The 16,902-nt window shown below is 42.6% G+C and overlaps 2 protein-coding genes across 2 annotated transcripts; both read left to right on the forward strand.

Annotated features, from left to right (window-relative positions):
* Positions 1-2,706: 2,706 nt before the first annotated feature.
* On the forward strand, positions 2,707-3,663 carry LOC119807275 (olfactory receptor 10H1-like). The gene has a single exon (XM_038319334.1). It carries the CDS (start codon positions 2,707-2,709, stop codon positions 3,661-3,663), a length of 957 nt encoding a protein of 318 aa, XP_038175262.1.
* Positions 3,664-15,409: 11,746 nt separating this feature from the next.
* Positions 15,410-16,366, forward strand: LOC119807276 (olfactory receptor 10H1). Its single transcript, XM_038319336.1, has one exon. It carries the CDS (start codon positions 15,410-15,412, stop codon positions 16,364-16,366), a length of 957 nt encoding a protein of 318 aa, XP_038175264.1.
* Positions 16,367-16,902: the final 536 nt, after the last annotated feature.

Below are 16,902 nucleotides of genomic sequence, written 5' to 3' on the forward strand. Positions count from 1 at the left end.
CCTCTTCACGGGGGTGATCAGCTCTAATTGCAGAGTTCTCCCTTTCTGTGTATTGCTTGGGTCATGGGTAATATAAGGATAGAAGTGGGCACGGTCAGTCACAGAGGAAAGACATCTCTGACTTGAGAGCAGCCTCTGATTTTCTGTTTAACAGTCATGATGAGTAGAATAACAGGAGGTCAAGAAGACAAGCTCTGTGAGCAACGGGTCCTAAGTTCAAATCCTGACCCCTCTGCTCCAAATTTGTCTTTCCCTGGGAGAGAGATGAGTTCTCTGTGGTAGTCTCCCTTCTGCTAAAGATAATCGGGAGCACAGCAGCTCCTTCCCAAAGCCAGGGAAAGATTCAAGAACCACAGAAAGGTGCTGAGCCTAGTGACAGGTGCATAAGGGTGCACAAGACAGACACAGAGGACAGATGTGCTTATGGGAATCCATTTTGTTTAGTACATTATTCTTACAGCAGTAATTAGAGTTACAACAGTCATTGATAAAAGAACTCACAGCCCGGTTCCACAAGCAGAAGTGAGCCTAGTGTGATGCAGATCGATGGATCCATGATCAAGTAGTAAGCTGGGTTCATTATAGTCGCTTAGGAAAGAGTGACTCGATCTGATTTGGGAAGAAAATGTACACAAAAACTCTAAAGAGGACATGACATTGAATCTGTGACTTAAGCAGAAACATGTATTTGCCAAATGGACAAAAGGAACTTGGGCAACAAACTCATGCAGAATGCAGAGCAAGGGTACCCATGAGGCAACTGTAGTCTTTATAGGTCAGCGATTTTTAGCAAGGACAAATGTGTCTCTACGGAGTCATTCATGCTTTCTGGAATGTTTTCCTTGTCACATTTGGTCAGCAGCTCCTGCTTTCTACACAGTAGAGACAAGTGATATTGTTAAACACCACAAAGGACACGGGAGGATCCATCACAGAATGAATTATTAGGTTCCAATTTCAATAGTCTTGTGTTAAGAAACCATGCTCTGTGCACAGAGGAACTGTATAAGTGTAGAGTCCATGTGTCCTGGTGGCATCCATTCAGTTTTAACCTACAGGATGTAATTTCCAAAAACCATTGACCTCCATGATATCAGAGTGTTGAGGTTGTATGAGGCTCTACCATCTTTGGACAGATTGGAAGGTGGTAAGCTTGAAATGAAGGAAATGATCAAATGACATCTAGCATAGAGGCCAGTAACCTGAATATTGGTGGTATTTGGGAAACACAGCCACCACTCACTAAAATAGATGATAAACCTGTAAACAATCAAATACTTAGCTGACTGAAGAGGGTATTCATCAGGGTCTGAAGAGGGGACTCAGTGGTTTACTGTTTTATGAAGTTCCAGTGAACTTTCAAAAGCCCACATTGAGGGGTCAGAAGTTCTAGGGAATCTAACATTATCTTCTGGCCTTTTCAGGCACTTGGACACATGTTACACACACACATGTGCACACACACACACACACACACACCTGTGCACAAACAAATGTGCACACACACAGTAAATAGCAACAACAACAGCAGTAATATTAGAAAAAGATAATCACTTGTACAAAAGTTGTCAAACACAGTAGACCATATATCTCAGGATTCTATATATATAAAGTATGTACAACAGGCAAAACCGAGAGCCCAGAAAACAGAACAATGATATTATCTTTCAGACTTTGCATTTTCTATTACCAAATATGTACAGTTAAGAGATTCATATTGAAATGTGGAGACCTCATTAAATTCAGATTATTTACTGGGCAAAACCAGCATTTTCCCCTTTCATGTAGTCTTAAATATGCTACATTGCACCTTCTGGGTTAGCACATTTCAAGAAAAATTTTAAAAACACTTATTTATCTTTTATCTTGTTTTTGGATTTTCAAGCCAGGGTTTCTTTGTGTAGCTTTGGATCCTGCCCTAGAACTCAATATGTAGACTAGACTAGCCTCAAACTCACAGACATCCCCTGGCCACTGCCGCCCGAGTGCTTAGATTAAAAGCCTGTGCCACCATGGATGAATCTAAAACTTACTATCTCTTACAACAACTTTTGTGATATTTAGAGAAATACAGAGAAAAACAGAGTAGATAAATTTACTGAAGTTCACAGTGGGCAGAGTAGGGATTGAAACTGGTTCTGCTACTGTACATTGTTACACAGTTGAGCTGATTACCTCAGAGCTTGCAATCCAAGAGGAATCAGTAGACTGTTGTACATTAAGTTGGACTTGAACCTTGCCAGGGCTTATAGTCATGAGTTGGTATACACTGGGGCCCCTGAACTTGGGAAAATAACCAGGATTTCTCACAGGAAAGTGTAAGGGGAGGACAGCAATGGTTGGAAGCTCCAGAAAAGGAACAATTTCACTGGGGATGCAAAGCAAAGGAACACCTGGGATATACAATCTAAGAGGTCAGTACAAGTGTGGGGTTGATCTTGGATCTGCCTTTTTAGCAGATTCACTTTGACAATTTGCCTAAGATTCCTATGTCCCAATATTCGTAGTAAATGTGCCAAAGACATTCAAAATAAGGAGAAAATAATATCACCTCTATTAATATGATGGCTGAATTAATTTTTAATCTATAACAATAGAAGCAAGATTAATAGATCTGTAATTTTCTCCCAGGATCAACCTCTTTGGTGTGGAAACGATTAACTTTTTTCCATCAAGTAGATCACCTCTGCCTGCCTCACCTCAGGCATGGCCTCCATGCAGGGAGTCAATCACTCAGGAGTGTCAGAGTTCATCCTCATTGGCTTCTCTACCTTCCCTCACCTTCAGCTGATGTTCTTCCTGCTGTTCCTCCTCATGTACCTCTTCACGCTGCTGGGCAACCTGCTCATCATGGCCACCATCTGGACTGAACACAGCCTCCACACACCCATGTACCTCTTCCTGTGTGCGCTCTCCATCTCTGAGATTTTCTACACCTTTGCCATCATCCCACGCATGCTGGCCAACCTGCTCTCCACGCTTCACTCCATCGCCTTCCTGGCCTGTGCCAGCCAGATGTTCTTCTCCTTCACATTCGGCTTTACCCACTCTTTCCTCCTCACAGTCATGGGCTATGACCGCTATGTGGCCATCTGTCACCCACTGCGCTACAATGTGCTCATGAGCCCTGGTGGCTGTGCCTGCTTGGTGGCTGAGTCCTGGGTTGGTGGTTCATTTGTGGGAACAGTGGTAACAACAGCCATTTTCAATCTCACTTTCTGTGGACCCAATGAGATCCATCATTTTGTTTGTCATGTTCCCCCTCTATTGAAGTTGGCATGTGGGGAGAATGTACTGGTAGTAGCCAGAGGTGTAGGTCTTGTGTGCATCACAGGCCTCCTGGGATGCTTTCTTCTCATCCTCCTCTCCTATGCCTTCATTGTGATAGCCATCTTGAAGATACCATCAGCTGAGGGTCGGCAAAAGGCCTTCTCCACCTGTGCATCCCACCTCACTGTGGTGATTGTGCACTATGGCTTTGCCTCTGTCATCTACCTCAAGCCCAAGGGTCCCAAATCACTGGAAGGAGACACCCTGATGGGTATCACCTACACAGTCCTTACCCCCTTCCTCAGCCCCATCATCTTCAGTCTCAGGAACAAGGAGCTGAAGAATGCCATGAAAAAGGCTTTCCTAAGCAAACTCTACCCAGAGAAATTTTAATGACCTATAAGAAAATTCGCATGTATTGGTACACCAAATTTTACTGTTTGTGAAAATTCTCTATCACCATGTGTTTATTTATGATACTTTCATATCAATGAAACCTTTGTAGTCATATGTATGTGTACATGAAATTATTAACATCTGGGATTTATTTTGGGATAGAAATAACTATGAGAGAATAAAAAAACGTCATAACCTTTCTGACCAGGTACAGGACAATTATTAGCACTCAAACTGTCTTGAGTATTTCTCTGGTGGTTAATACAAGTCTTACAATACTGAACAAACCAGAACTGGCTGATGTATTTATTGTGAGAATATTTACTGCCCTTTGTCTCCCAAACTCCTGTCTTCTACAATCCTCAACAACGCATATCCATAATGCAACAAGAATTGGAAGACTTCATGACATACTTTTGTCTGGTTGTCTGAAAGAGGCACAATATTTAAGTTTACCAAAGCTGAGATGAGAGTGCTTGCACAGGCCTTGATTCCCATTATTCTGGAGGGAGAGGCAGGAGATGCTCTGAATTCAAGGCCAGCCTAGTCTACAGAGAGAGTTCCAGGACAGCATGACAGCTAGGCCTACACAGAGAAACACTATCTCAGAATAAAGTTTACTAAACACTGCCCTCTGTGTATATAGCAGTGGAAAAGAAAATACCCCAAGTTTCAGAACTGCCAGGATGTAAGCTACCAAGCACAATAAGCAAGGACTGTGGAAATGACTCAGTGGGCCAAGTGCTTGCTTAATATAAATATGGAACCTAAGTTTGGATGCTAATGTCCATGTTAACAAAATAGCCAGGAGTGGCAGAGTGCAGCTATAACCTCAGTGCTGGTGACACGAGAAGGGTCAGGATGCTCCTTGGATCTGGCTAGGTAGTCTAGCTCAATTAGTGAAGACTAGGTTTAGCAATAGACCCTTCCTATATGAGTTAAGATGAAGTAGGTATTGACAAAGGCATCTAACATTGCCTTTTGACCTCTACATTTGTTAGGGTACCTGCACACTCACATACACACACCTGCACACAACACATGCACGTACACACAGACATGCATATACACATAAACATACATACAGTTAAAGAGTAATAATGGGACTGGGGAGATAGCTCAATTGGTCAGTGCTTTCTGTACAAGCATGAGGACCAACCTGAATTTGATCACTGGCGTCCACATAAAAAGCCGAGAATAGCAGTGTGTACTTGTAATCTTATCACTGGGGAGGAAGAGACAGGAGGATGGAGGACTTGAGCTTACTGACCAGCTAGTTTATGTAAAGGAGGTTGTTGTTGCAGGTTTGGTAAGAGAGTCTTGAGAGAGAAATACAAAGAGCAGGAGAGGGACAGAGGGAAAGAGAAAGGGACAGATTCATGCAGGAGGCAGTAGAGGCAGAGACAAAAAAGATCAATAACCAGAATTTATGTGTCAAGTTGATGAGGCTTAGATTATCACAGTTTGTTTGAATGTCAACTTAACACAAATTTGAATCCCTGTGTAAGGATCCCCAACTAAAGAACTGGCCTGATTACTTAACTGACATATATGCACAAATACAAACACACACACACACACACACACACACACACACACACACACACACCTCTTCCCATTGGTTTTGTTCTTCTAAAGTACCCTGACTAGTACAGTTGTACATAACTGTAACCTTAACAATGGGGAGGTAGGGGCAGGTGGATCAGAAGTTCAAGACAACCCTTGGCTACAGTTTGAAGCCAATCTGAGATTCATGAAATCCTACCAAAAATAAAAAGAAGAAAACAAAGAAATAGAAGAAAGAGAATGACATCATTATATCAAGAAGCCTGCAATCCCAACATTCACAAAACTGAGACTAGTAAATAGCCATGAATTTAAGGACAGACTGGGCTACATGGTGAGTTTTAGGCCAGCCTTGGGTACATCATCGTTCATCTCTCAAATGTTCAAAAAAAGGGAGGCCAGGAGAGCTTGGGATATAGCTCAGTTGGTAGAGCACTTGCCCCACATGCAAGAACTGAATTTGGTCCTAACATATACTGGGCACTGTGATGCACAGCTGATTTTCTAGCACTTGGGCGGTGGATTCAAGAGGTTCAGAAGATGAAGGCTCTGTAGTTCATAGATAACAGGAGTCCAGCTCAGGTGAGGTGAGGCAGTATAGACACCCCACCCCATACCATTGTAGGGAAAATGGGTCAGGGAAACAACATTCTGACCCTGACTTGACCTCAAGACCAGGACCAAGAAAAGAACACCAGAACATCCTGACCCTAACTTGACCCCAATATCATGTCCAAAGAACAACACCTTGAGCCTGACTTGACATGAAACCCAAGGCAGATTCCAAAGAAAAAATATCCTACCCTTGACTTGACCCTGAACTCCAAGACTTGAAACCCCTCACCACTTGACTCAACATTAATGACCAAACAGTGTTTCCTATCCTTACATACTTTCCCAACCAAGCTCAATGTACATGCTCCAAAAATCTCTATAAAAGCCTTCCCTTCCATTGAATCCACAGCTGACTCTCTTCCTGATCAGAAGCCGTGGCCAATCTGTATTTCTCCCCCATAAATCTCTTGTGTAAGGTTGGTTGCATGGTCTGACTTTGTGATATTCTTTGGCTCTGTCTTCTAACTTTTCTACAATCTAACAAAACAGGGCTACCACCCTGGCGAAATGTTTCCAAATAAACCAAGCCTATGGGGTAATACAAACTATCCAAACAGCCATGTAATGTGACATTTGAAAAGGACATCTGCCTTTTTCTTGTGAATTCATTATAATTGTCTATTCATTCTCAATAGAGCAGAAAAAAAAAATAAGAGAAATTTTTCCAACCTTGTCTACCTGTATGAACCTATGAATCGTGTGTAAGAAATATGAATGAGGGGGTACTTACAGGAGCCTGTATGACTCAAAACTTGATACATCACCAAAAGACACACCACCCCCGGCATGAGTAATGACCTCACAGAAGCTATATCCTAGGTGTTCCACCCTTAGTCAGCCTTTCTCTGACCTGCTAGATAGCAGAAGATAGGAGATTGGCTTGTCCCTAAGGTAGGTTCTTGTGACCCACCTACTCCTACAGTGGAAGGATAACAGCCATCTCACCACCTGCATAGAAAGAAGAACGCTGTATTATTTGGCCTGCTCCATGTCCATGGCCATGACCATCAAAGCAATCTCTAGTACATGAGGGCCAATGCTGTGAGTGTGGGGGGCCATCTAGTGCTCTCTGCTTTGTCTGCCCGTGGTCATGTTAAGCTCAGAGGAAACAGGTATACCCTACAACCTCCTTTTCCTCAGTCTTTGACATTCCTTCTGTCCTATTTTCTGAGGTATTTTCTGCATCATTGATGATGATGATGGTGGTGGTGCTGTGTGTTTGACTGTGTATCCCAGAGTGCTGGGACACTCTGTCACTGTAGAGTGCATTTATTCTCAGCAAGTCATGGAGGAATGCATGTTTGCAATTTCTGTTGTTCACTTTAAAAAAAGGGAGCCCTCTATTACAAAGGCTGAATATTATGGTAACATCTGGGCATAATCACAAATGTTTAGAAGTTGATTTCCAAGGTACACTATCCATTTATCAAAATATAAGTAGTTTCCTTACTTGACTATTCTTCCCCAGCCATAAAGTTTTGCTTAGTTTACAGTACCCAGTTGCTATCTCCTGTAGATCTACCTTAATTTCAATTAAAGGGCCAGTTGTACCCATAACAACCATGCCACTATTGCCCTGTGAGAACATCTTGTCTGGCATATTGCTTCCATAACACTCTGGATCCATAACAAATCTGCACTGTTGGTGATAGTTATCCCCTTAAAGCTTGTATTAATGCATTTTAGCAGTGTCTATGGGAATCCTCAGGAAAGAGACTCCCAGTTTAGTTTTAGCTCAATTCTTCCCTGTCCTGTGACTACAGCATGTGTGGTCTTCAGAAACAAGCACTTACTGTCTCTATTTCTAGTGTACAACCAACAGTAGTAACAATAGCCTCTATATATTGGGGCTGAGGATAACATTAGATAACTCAGTAGCCTACAACTTACAGAGCAGTCCCTCATCCATGACTCTGGGGTTTTCATCTGCATCCTGTCTTTGGAGGTACATCTCCCAAGTTTCACTGGGTGTTTGAGTTTCATCACTATGAGTTCCTGGAATCTCTACATTCTTAAGGGCATAGTTGTTTGCCAACCTAATTTTTGGTTTTGTTTGTTTGGGGAGAGATCACAGTATCCCCCTCATCTGGTTCTATCCCCAGTTTCTAAACCCACATAGAGCCTTTTAGATTTCCCTTCTTATGTGCATTTTAAGTAAACACAGAAGGAAGACATGGCCTCTCCTGGCTTCATATTCAAAGATGGTATGCAACATCCTTGCCTGGCTCACTTACTGTTAGTGTGAAGCAACTCAGTGACCTGAAGGAGTGGTTGAGTCTAAGATGATGCAAATTCTGGACCTTATTAAGGGGGTGTTATTGTTTGAATATGAATTTGCCCCCTAAAGGCTCATATGTTATGTTATGTAAAGACCATATGTTATGGTCCTTAGATAGTAAGTCCAAACATTGAGGGGCTACTGTATCAGAAAGACTCAATAGGTTAATATAGTAACAGGTTAATAGTTAATAAACATGGGTTTGGGAGGTATTATACATTCCAAGAGATAGAATCTAATTGCAGGCCATAGGATCCTGGAGGAATTTTTTAGTGAGTCTATCTTATCTCAGGCCTCTATCTACCTGTGATAGTTTCTCCCCATCTGTCTTTCTGTCTCTCTCTTCTTCTTCTCTCTCTCTCCTTCTTCCTCTCCCTCCCTCCCTCCCTCCCTCTCTCCCTCTCTCCCTCCCTTCTCCCCTCTCTCTGTGTCTCTCTCTCACTGTGTGTGTGTGTGTGTGTGTGTGTGTGTGTGTGTGTGCATGTGTGTGTCTCTGTCTTCCTCTCTCTCCTTCTTTCCCTCCTCCAAATCTGGCTTTCTTTTTTACCTTTTGGTTTTGAGACAGGGTTCTTCTGTGTAATAGCCCTTGTTGTCATGGAACTCTCTTTGTAGATCAGCTTGGCCTCAAACTCACAGAGATCTGCCTGTCTCTGCCTCCTGAGTTTTGGGATTAAAGGCATGTGCTTCCACCACCTGGCTCAATTAAAATTCTTTTATGCAACATATTTTGGTCAAGTTTTTCCTTCCCTACAAGTCCTCCCTGATGCCCTGAATCTCCCTACCCATCCAATTTCATGTTCTTTTTTTCTATTGCCAAAAAAGTAAGTAAAAAAAAAAACAATGAAACAAGATATATAAGAACAAAACAAAAATCCACATGGAATCTGCTTTGTGTTGGCCACTATTTCTGGGCATGGCACTTGCTATGGAGTGTGGTTAATGTACTATGTTGTGCATGTATAACACTGATTGTCCCTTTGTCAACAGGTATCAATTGGCAATAGCTTTTTAGTTAGGTCCAACCCATCTTGACTGAGTCCTTGCAGGCCATATGTGTGATGCCATGGTCTCTGAGCTCATATGAGCATCAGCCCTGTTGTGTCTGTAAGACACTGTTCCTTGGAGTCATCCATCACCTTTGACTCTTACAATCTTCTCCTCCTCTTTCACAAAGATCCTGAATCCTTGAGGGAAGGGATTTGATGAAAACATCCCATTCACGATTGAGTAATCCAAAGTCTCTCACGCTATGCTCTATCCTCAGCTGTAAGTCTTTGAATTAATTGCCAACTACTGCAAGCAGAAGCTTCCCTGATGATGTTTGATAGCAGAAATGTGGATCAACTTCCTGCTATTCACCATCTTGTCATCACCAAAAAGCATGACCTGTCCAGAATGTCAGGACTGAAAGGTTGACAATCTTTGGTCATTACAAATTTTCCCTCAAAATGTTCAGAAAAAAAACATGTGTTATTTGCAGATACCATCCAGGCATGGATATCCAAACTGGCTCCCACAGGTTGTCCTCTTAGTTTGATGCATATGCTGTGGCTGGCACACACACGCACACACACACACATGGGTGTGCGTGTGCGCGTGCACACAAACAATAAATAAACAATTTTACACCTGTAATAAAGGCACTATTTACATGTCACAAGGTAGAAAAGACTTAAGTGGTATACAGAAAGGGCTAGATCCACATAGCAGGTGCATATTCAGCTTCATAAAGGAATGAATTGCTAATACATAATACACAAGGAAAGAACGTTGAAAGTGCTGTACTCAGTTAAGAAAAAGCCACAGCTCTTCTGTTTCCACTTATGTGAAATGGTACAAATAGGCGAATCCAAGGAGGAGACGAACCTGGAGATTTCCACTGGCTTCAGGGATAGACTGAACTGTGGCTGCTGTGGAAACGAAGTTTCCTTTGGCGATTCTGAAAATTATGGTGTTCTTTTTATTTCTATTCATGTGTATGTGTCCTAATGTGTCCCCACTGGGACCAGAAAGAGGGCATCTGATACCCTGAACTGGAGTTATAGGCATTATTAAGCTGCCTGACATGGGAGCCGGGAACTGAATTCAGGTCCTTTGCAAGGTCAATGTCCACTCTTAACCACAGAGTGGTCTCATGAGCCTAACGAAAATGATTTGATCTAGGTATAAATGTTAGTTGAACACTAGAAAGATGTAAACTCCCCTTGACTTATATACTGAGTTCTATTATATAAAAAATATAATATAATATCTCAAAAATGAAATTATGTTATCCAGAGCAATGTCATTTTTAAGGTTTGCATTGGTTCACATGTCATGTATATGTAACGCTGTGAATGTGGCCAGCAAGGTGAACTGCACAAGTGTGTTATCCATGCCCCCTCCCACTAAATAAAGGGTAAATACATCCAATAATGTTCAGAAAAGGTGTTTTAAAAGATTCGCATAAAATGTTTTCGTGACTGAATTTTTCGTGGCCCTCAACCTTATTTTGTGGCCTTTTAATTGCTCAAGAAAAAGAAGCAAGTATGTTCTCTGAATTAAAGATGTAACTTTGAAAATCCCTCCTGCCTGAACATGAGATTCAAGATGAGGAAGGAGGAAAGTGGAGGAAGTGTTCTGGCAGCCTCTCATCTCTGTGGGCAGCCGCAGGCCTATTCTCCTATTAATTCTAACAGCTAGCGTGCCACATGTGCAGATTGTCAAGAATTAAGTCTCTTCTCAAGCCACAGAGAAGCTCAGGTAATTGACTCACCCCTGGAAAGCAGTGAGAGGAAAGTCAGGACACAGATTCCCCGAGGTGGCCTCATTCCCAGCAATGCCTTAGGGGCCTTGGGCTCCCTGTAGCAGAAGCAGAGGCTGCTGGACCACAGCCAGCCAGAAAAGGCAGTGGGTAGGTAGCACAGGAAGGATAGATAATGGTGACCAGGCTCCTCTAAACTGCCGGCCATGCTGGCCCTAGTCATACCAGTACAGTGTCCACATTCACAGGCATTTTCAATCAGGGATTTCTATTAGAGGGATCAGGTGCAGAGCCGCGACCCTCAGGTTAGTTGCTTGTTCCTCGCGTCCACCTCACCAGGAAAGACCTCGGAAGCCAGCTTCAGCCAGGGACTCAGAGAAGTCACTTGCTTCTGCATCTCTTCAAGAAATTCAAGTATATGAGGCAGGGGTCATGAAGACCGTGTGACAACTGCACAATAGATTGTATCTTCTCGGGATCTCCTACTTCATGAGGTAGGTCGTTTAGACAGGTGGGAAAGCTGACTTGCAGAGATCTAAGAGCAGACTCTCTTACCCAGGTTATCTTTCTGTGTTATCATGTGTTGGTCTGTGCAGCCAGAGTCCAGCAGCAGGCTGGGGACAGGCATATGGAAGACAGATTACCCTGAGGACTGAGAGGCCAATTCCAAGGCATGTAAGGAATAAGGATTTCATGAGGAAAGGGGAAGTAATAGATGCAAAGAAGGGCAAGGGAGCTGAGAGATGTCAGTGAAGAAGAAACAGGAGGGACAAAATGGGATCTTAGAGGGAAGCTGGATAAGCCATTGTTTCTCAAACACAGTCCATCCTTCAGGAAATGTGTCAAAATTCAAGGCACAGGTCCCTCCATAAAGACAGGGTCTAGGCATAACATCTCCTCATCATCTCTATGAGTTCAACCTTGTTATATTCCTCATCATCGGTATCACGTAGAATTTGCCTGTTTGTATCTTGTGTGATTGGTGGCCAGAAGCTTGTACTTTGAGGAGAGTGAATGCAGAATTACTGATCACAGGCAGCAAATTCATTAGGATGGGTAACTGTAGTCAATAAAAATCTATCATATGTGGCAATGTTAAAATTGCCTCTGGCACAACACAGAAACTCCTGAGCACTGAGGTGAACTTATTTGGCCAACAGTTTGACTTAATCATGACACATCTACTAATAAATAGGTATTCACCTAAATAGTCATTGTTTTGCATAAATGTACATATCCATGATTATCCAATCAAATATATTATCAATTTAAAAATAAATGATAGTATTCTAAATGTCCCTAATGCTGAATTTGAGAAACACTAAAGAAATTTATGGGTAGCATTTATCCATACCAGGTATCTAGATATCAAAGTGGCACCAACCATGGGTACTTGTAAGACTTACTGTGTCTTGTCCTTCTCATATACCTGCCTCTTGGCCTCTCCCTGTGTTCCTGTGTGTGTATATATGTGTGTGTGTGAGTATGTGTGTGTGTGTTTGTATGTATGCTCCTGAATTTCATGTTTATATTAGGTTTCATTCTTAGTGTTGTACAGTCCCTAGGTTTGGACAATTGTACAAAGCCATGTGTTCCTCCTGAAAGTCTGCAGCATTCTTACTACCTTTAGAAATCCTCTTCACTGTGTCTTCTCCTCCTTTCTTTGTCCTCACCATTCCCTGGAAGCCACAGGTCTTTTATTCTCCTCCTGATTTTTCATTTTTCTGAACAAATAACCACTCAAGTTCCTGTCATGCCAATGGGTGGCATATGCAATCTCAGTCTCCTCTTCACGGGGGTGATCAGCTCTAATTGCAGAGTTCTCCCTTTCTGTGTATTGCTTGGGTCATGGGTAATATAAGGATAGAAGTGGGCACGGTCAGTCACAGAGGAAAGACATCTCTGACTTGAGAGCAGCCTCTGATTTTCTGTTTAACAGTCATGATGAGTAGAATAACAGGAGGTCAAGAAGACAAGCTCTGTGAGCAACGGGTCCTAAGTTCAAATCCTGACCCCTCTGCTCCAAATTTGTCCTTCCCTGGGAGAGAGATGAGTTCTCTGTGGGAATCTCCCTTCTGCTATAAATAACTGAGAGCACAGCAGCTCCTTCCCACAGCCAGGGAAAGATTCAAGAACCACAGAAGGGTGCTGAGCCTAGTGACAGGTGCACAAGGGTGCACATGACAGACACAGAAGACAGATGTTCCTATGGGAATCCATTGCATTTAGTACATTAAGCTAGAGTAATCATTACGGTTATACAGTCATTGATAGAAGAACTCACAATCCAGATCTACAAGCAGATGTGAGCCCAGCATGATGCAGATCAATGGATCCATGACCAAGTTGTAAGCTGGGTTTATTATAGTCACTTAGAATAGCGTGACTCGATCTGATTTGGGAAGAAAATGAACACAAAAACTCTAAGGAGGACATGATGTTGAATCTGTGCCTTAAGCAGAAACACATGTTTGCCAAATGGACAAAGGGAGCTTGGGCAACAATCTCATGCAGAATGCAGAGCAAGGGTACCCATGAGGCAACTGTATGCTTTGTAGGTCAGCGATTTTTAACAAGGACAAATGTTTCTCTACGAAGTCACTCATACTTTCTGGAATGATTTCCTTGTCACATTTGGTCAGCAGCTTCTGCTACCTACACAGTAAAGATGAGAGATGTTGTTAAACACCACAAAAAGGCACAGGAGGGCCCATAACAGAATAAATTATTAGGTTTCAATTTCAATAGGCTTGTGTTAAGAAATCCTGCTTTGTGCACAGAGAAATTGTATGAGCACAGAGTCCATGTGTCCTGGTGGCATCCATTCAGTTTTATCTTAGAGGATGTTAATTCCTAAAACCATTCACCTCCATGATCGAGTTGGTTGGGGTTGTATGGGGCTGCTAGAACCACCATCTTTGAACTGATTGGAAGGTGCTAACCTTGAAAAGCAGGAAATGATTAAGTGGCATCTAGACTAAAAGCCGGTAACCTGAAAGTTGGTGGTATTTGAGGAACACAGCCACCACTCACTAAAACAGATAGTTTTTCTTTGATTTCTCATGATAAACCTTTAAGCAATCGAAGACCTTAGCTGATCGAAGAGGGCATTCACCAGTGCCTGGAGAGTCAACTCAGAAGTTAATGCTATATTTCCAGTGCACCCTTGTTTGGTTTCCAAACCTCACGTGAGGAGCTCAGAAGCTCTAGGGGATCTAACATTCTCTTCTGGCCTTCTCAGGCACCTGAATGCATTTTACATACACAGATGTGCACACACACACACACACACACACACACACACACCTGTGCACAAACAAATGTGCACAATGCAGTAAATAGCCACAACAGCAACAATAATAATAGAAAAATGTAGTCACTTGTACAAAAGTTGTCAAACACTGAAGGATATATATCTCAGGATTCCATTTACATCAAGTATGTACAATAGGCAAAACCAAGGGACTAGGAAACAGAAAAATGATCTGATCTTTCAAACTTTGTATTGTCTGTTACCAAATATGTTATAGTTAAGTGATTCATATTGAAATGTGGAGACCTCATTAAATCACATAATTTACTGGACAAAAACAGCATTTTCCCCTCTTATGTATACTTAAATATGTTACATTGCACCTTCTGGGTTGGCACCTTTTAATAAAAATTTAAGAAACACTTATTATTTCATTTTCCTTGTTTTGGATTTTCAAGCCAGGGTTTCTTTTTGTAGCTTTGGATCCTGTCCTGGAACTCAATATGTAGACTAGACTAGCCTCAAACTCACAGACATCCCCCTGCCTCTGCCACCCGATTGCTGAGGTTGAATGTGTGTGCCACCATGGATTTAAAACTTATTCTTTCTTACAACAACTTTTGTGATATTGAGAGAAATACAGAGAAAAACAGTGTGAATAAATTTACTGAAGTTCACCGTAGACAGAGTAGGGACTGAAACTGGTTCTGCTACTGTACATGGTTACACATTTGAGCTGATTACCTCAGCGCTTGCAATCCAAGAGGAATCAGTAGACTGTTGTACATTAAGTTGGACTTGAACCTTGCCAGGGCTTATAGTCATGAGTTGGTATACACTGGGGCCCCTGAAACTGGGAAAATAACCAGGATTTCTCACAGGAAAGTGTAAGGGCAGGAGAGCAATGGTTGGAAGCTCCAGTAAAGGAACAATTTCACGGGGGATGCAAAGCAAAGGAACACCTGGGATGGAAATCTAAGAGGTCAATACAAGTGTGGGATTGATCGTGGATCTGCCTTTTTAGCAGATTCACTTTGACAATTTGCCCAATATTGGTGCATCCCAACATTCGCAGCGAGTATGCGAAAGACATTCAAAATGGAGGAGAAAATAATATCACCTCTATTAATGTGATGACTGAATTAAGTTATAGGCTATAACAGTAGGAACAAGATTAATACATCTGCAATCTTCTCACAGGATCAACCTCTTTGGTGTGTCCAGGTAGGGTGGAAACTGATAATTTTTCTCCATCAAGTACATTACCTCTCCCTACCTCACCTCAGGCATGGCCTCCGTGCAGGGAGTCAATCACTCAGGAGTGTCAGAGTTCATCCTCATCGGCTTCTCTACCTTCCCTCACCTTCAGCTGATGTTCTTCCTGCTGTTCCTCCTCATGTACCTCTTCACGCTGCTGGGCAACCTGCTCATCATGGCCACCATCTGGACTGAACACAGCCTCCACACACCCATGTACCTCTTCCTGTGTGCGCTCTCCATCTCTGAGATTTTCTACACCTTTGCCATCATCCCACGCATGCTGGCCGACCTGCTCTCCACGCTTCACTCCATCGCCTTCCTGGCCTGTGCCAGCCAGATGTTCTTCTCCTTCACATTCGGCTTCACCCACTCTTTCCTCCTCACAGTCATGGGCTATGACCGCTATGTGGCCATCTGTCACCCACTGCGCTACAATGTGCTCATGAGCCCTGGTGGCTGTGCCTGCTTGGTTGCCTGGTCCTGGGTTGGTGGTTCATTAATGGGGACACTGGTGACAACAGCCATTTTCAATCTCACTTTCTGTGGACCCAATGAGATCCACCATTTTGCTTGTCATGTTCCCCCTCTATTGAAGCTGGCATGTGGAAAGGATGTACTTGTGGTAGCCAGAGGTGTAGGTCTTGTGTGCATCACAGCCCTCCTGGGATGCTTTCTCCTCATCCTCCTCTCCTATACCTTCATTGTGGCAGCCATCTTGAAGATACCATCAGCTGAGGGTCGGCAGAAGGCCTTCTCCACCTGTGCATCCCACCTCACTGTGGTGATTGTGCACTATGGCTTTGCCTCTGTCATCTACCTCAAGCCCAAGGGTCCCAAGTCTCTAGAAGGAGACACCCTGATGGGTATCACCTACACGGTCCTCACCCCCTTCCTCAGCCCCATCATCTTCAGTCTCAGGAACAAGGAGCTGAAGAATGCCATGAAAAAGGCTTTCCTAAGCAAACTCTACCCAGAGAAATTTTAATGACCTATAAGAAAATTCTTGTGAATTGGTACGCCAAATTTTACTGCTTGTGAAAATTCTCTATAACCATGTGTTTATTTATGATACTTTCATATCAATGAAACCTTTGTAGTCATATGTAAGGGTACATGAAAGGGTTAACATCTGAGATTTATTTAGGGATGGAAATAACTATGAGAGAATAAAAAGAAAGTCATAACCTTGCTGACCAGCTACAGGACACATATGAGCACTCAATTTGTTTTGAGTATTTCTCTGGTGAACTAATAGAAGCCTCACAATACTGAACAAACCAGAATTGCCTTTGTATTTATTGTGAGATATTTACTGCCCTCTGCCTCCCAAACTCCAGCCTTCTACAATCCCCAACAACACATATCCATAAAGCAACAAGAAATGGAAGGCTTAATGACATACTTTTGTCTGGTTGTACTAGAGAGGCATAATCTTTAAGTTTACTAAAGACAAGATGACAGAAGTGGCATACACCTTGACTCTTAGTCTTTTGGAGGCAGAAGCAGGCGATGCTCTGAGTT

The sequence above is a fragment of the Arvicola amphibius genome, chromosome 2 (assembly GCF_903992535.2).
Source record: "Arvicola amphibius chromosome 2, mArvAmp1.2, whole genome shotgun sequence".
Lineage (NCBI taxonomy): Eukaryota > Metazoa > Chordata > Mammalia > Rodentia > Cricetidae > Arvicola > Arvicola amphibius.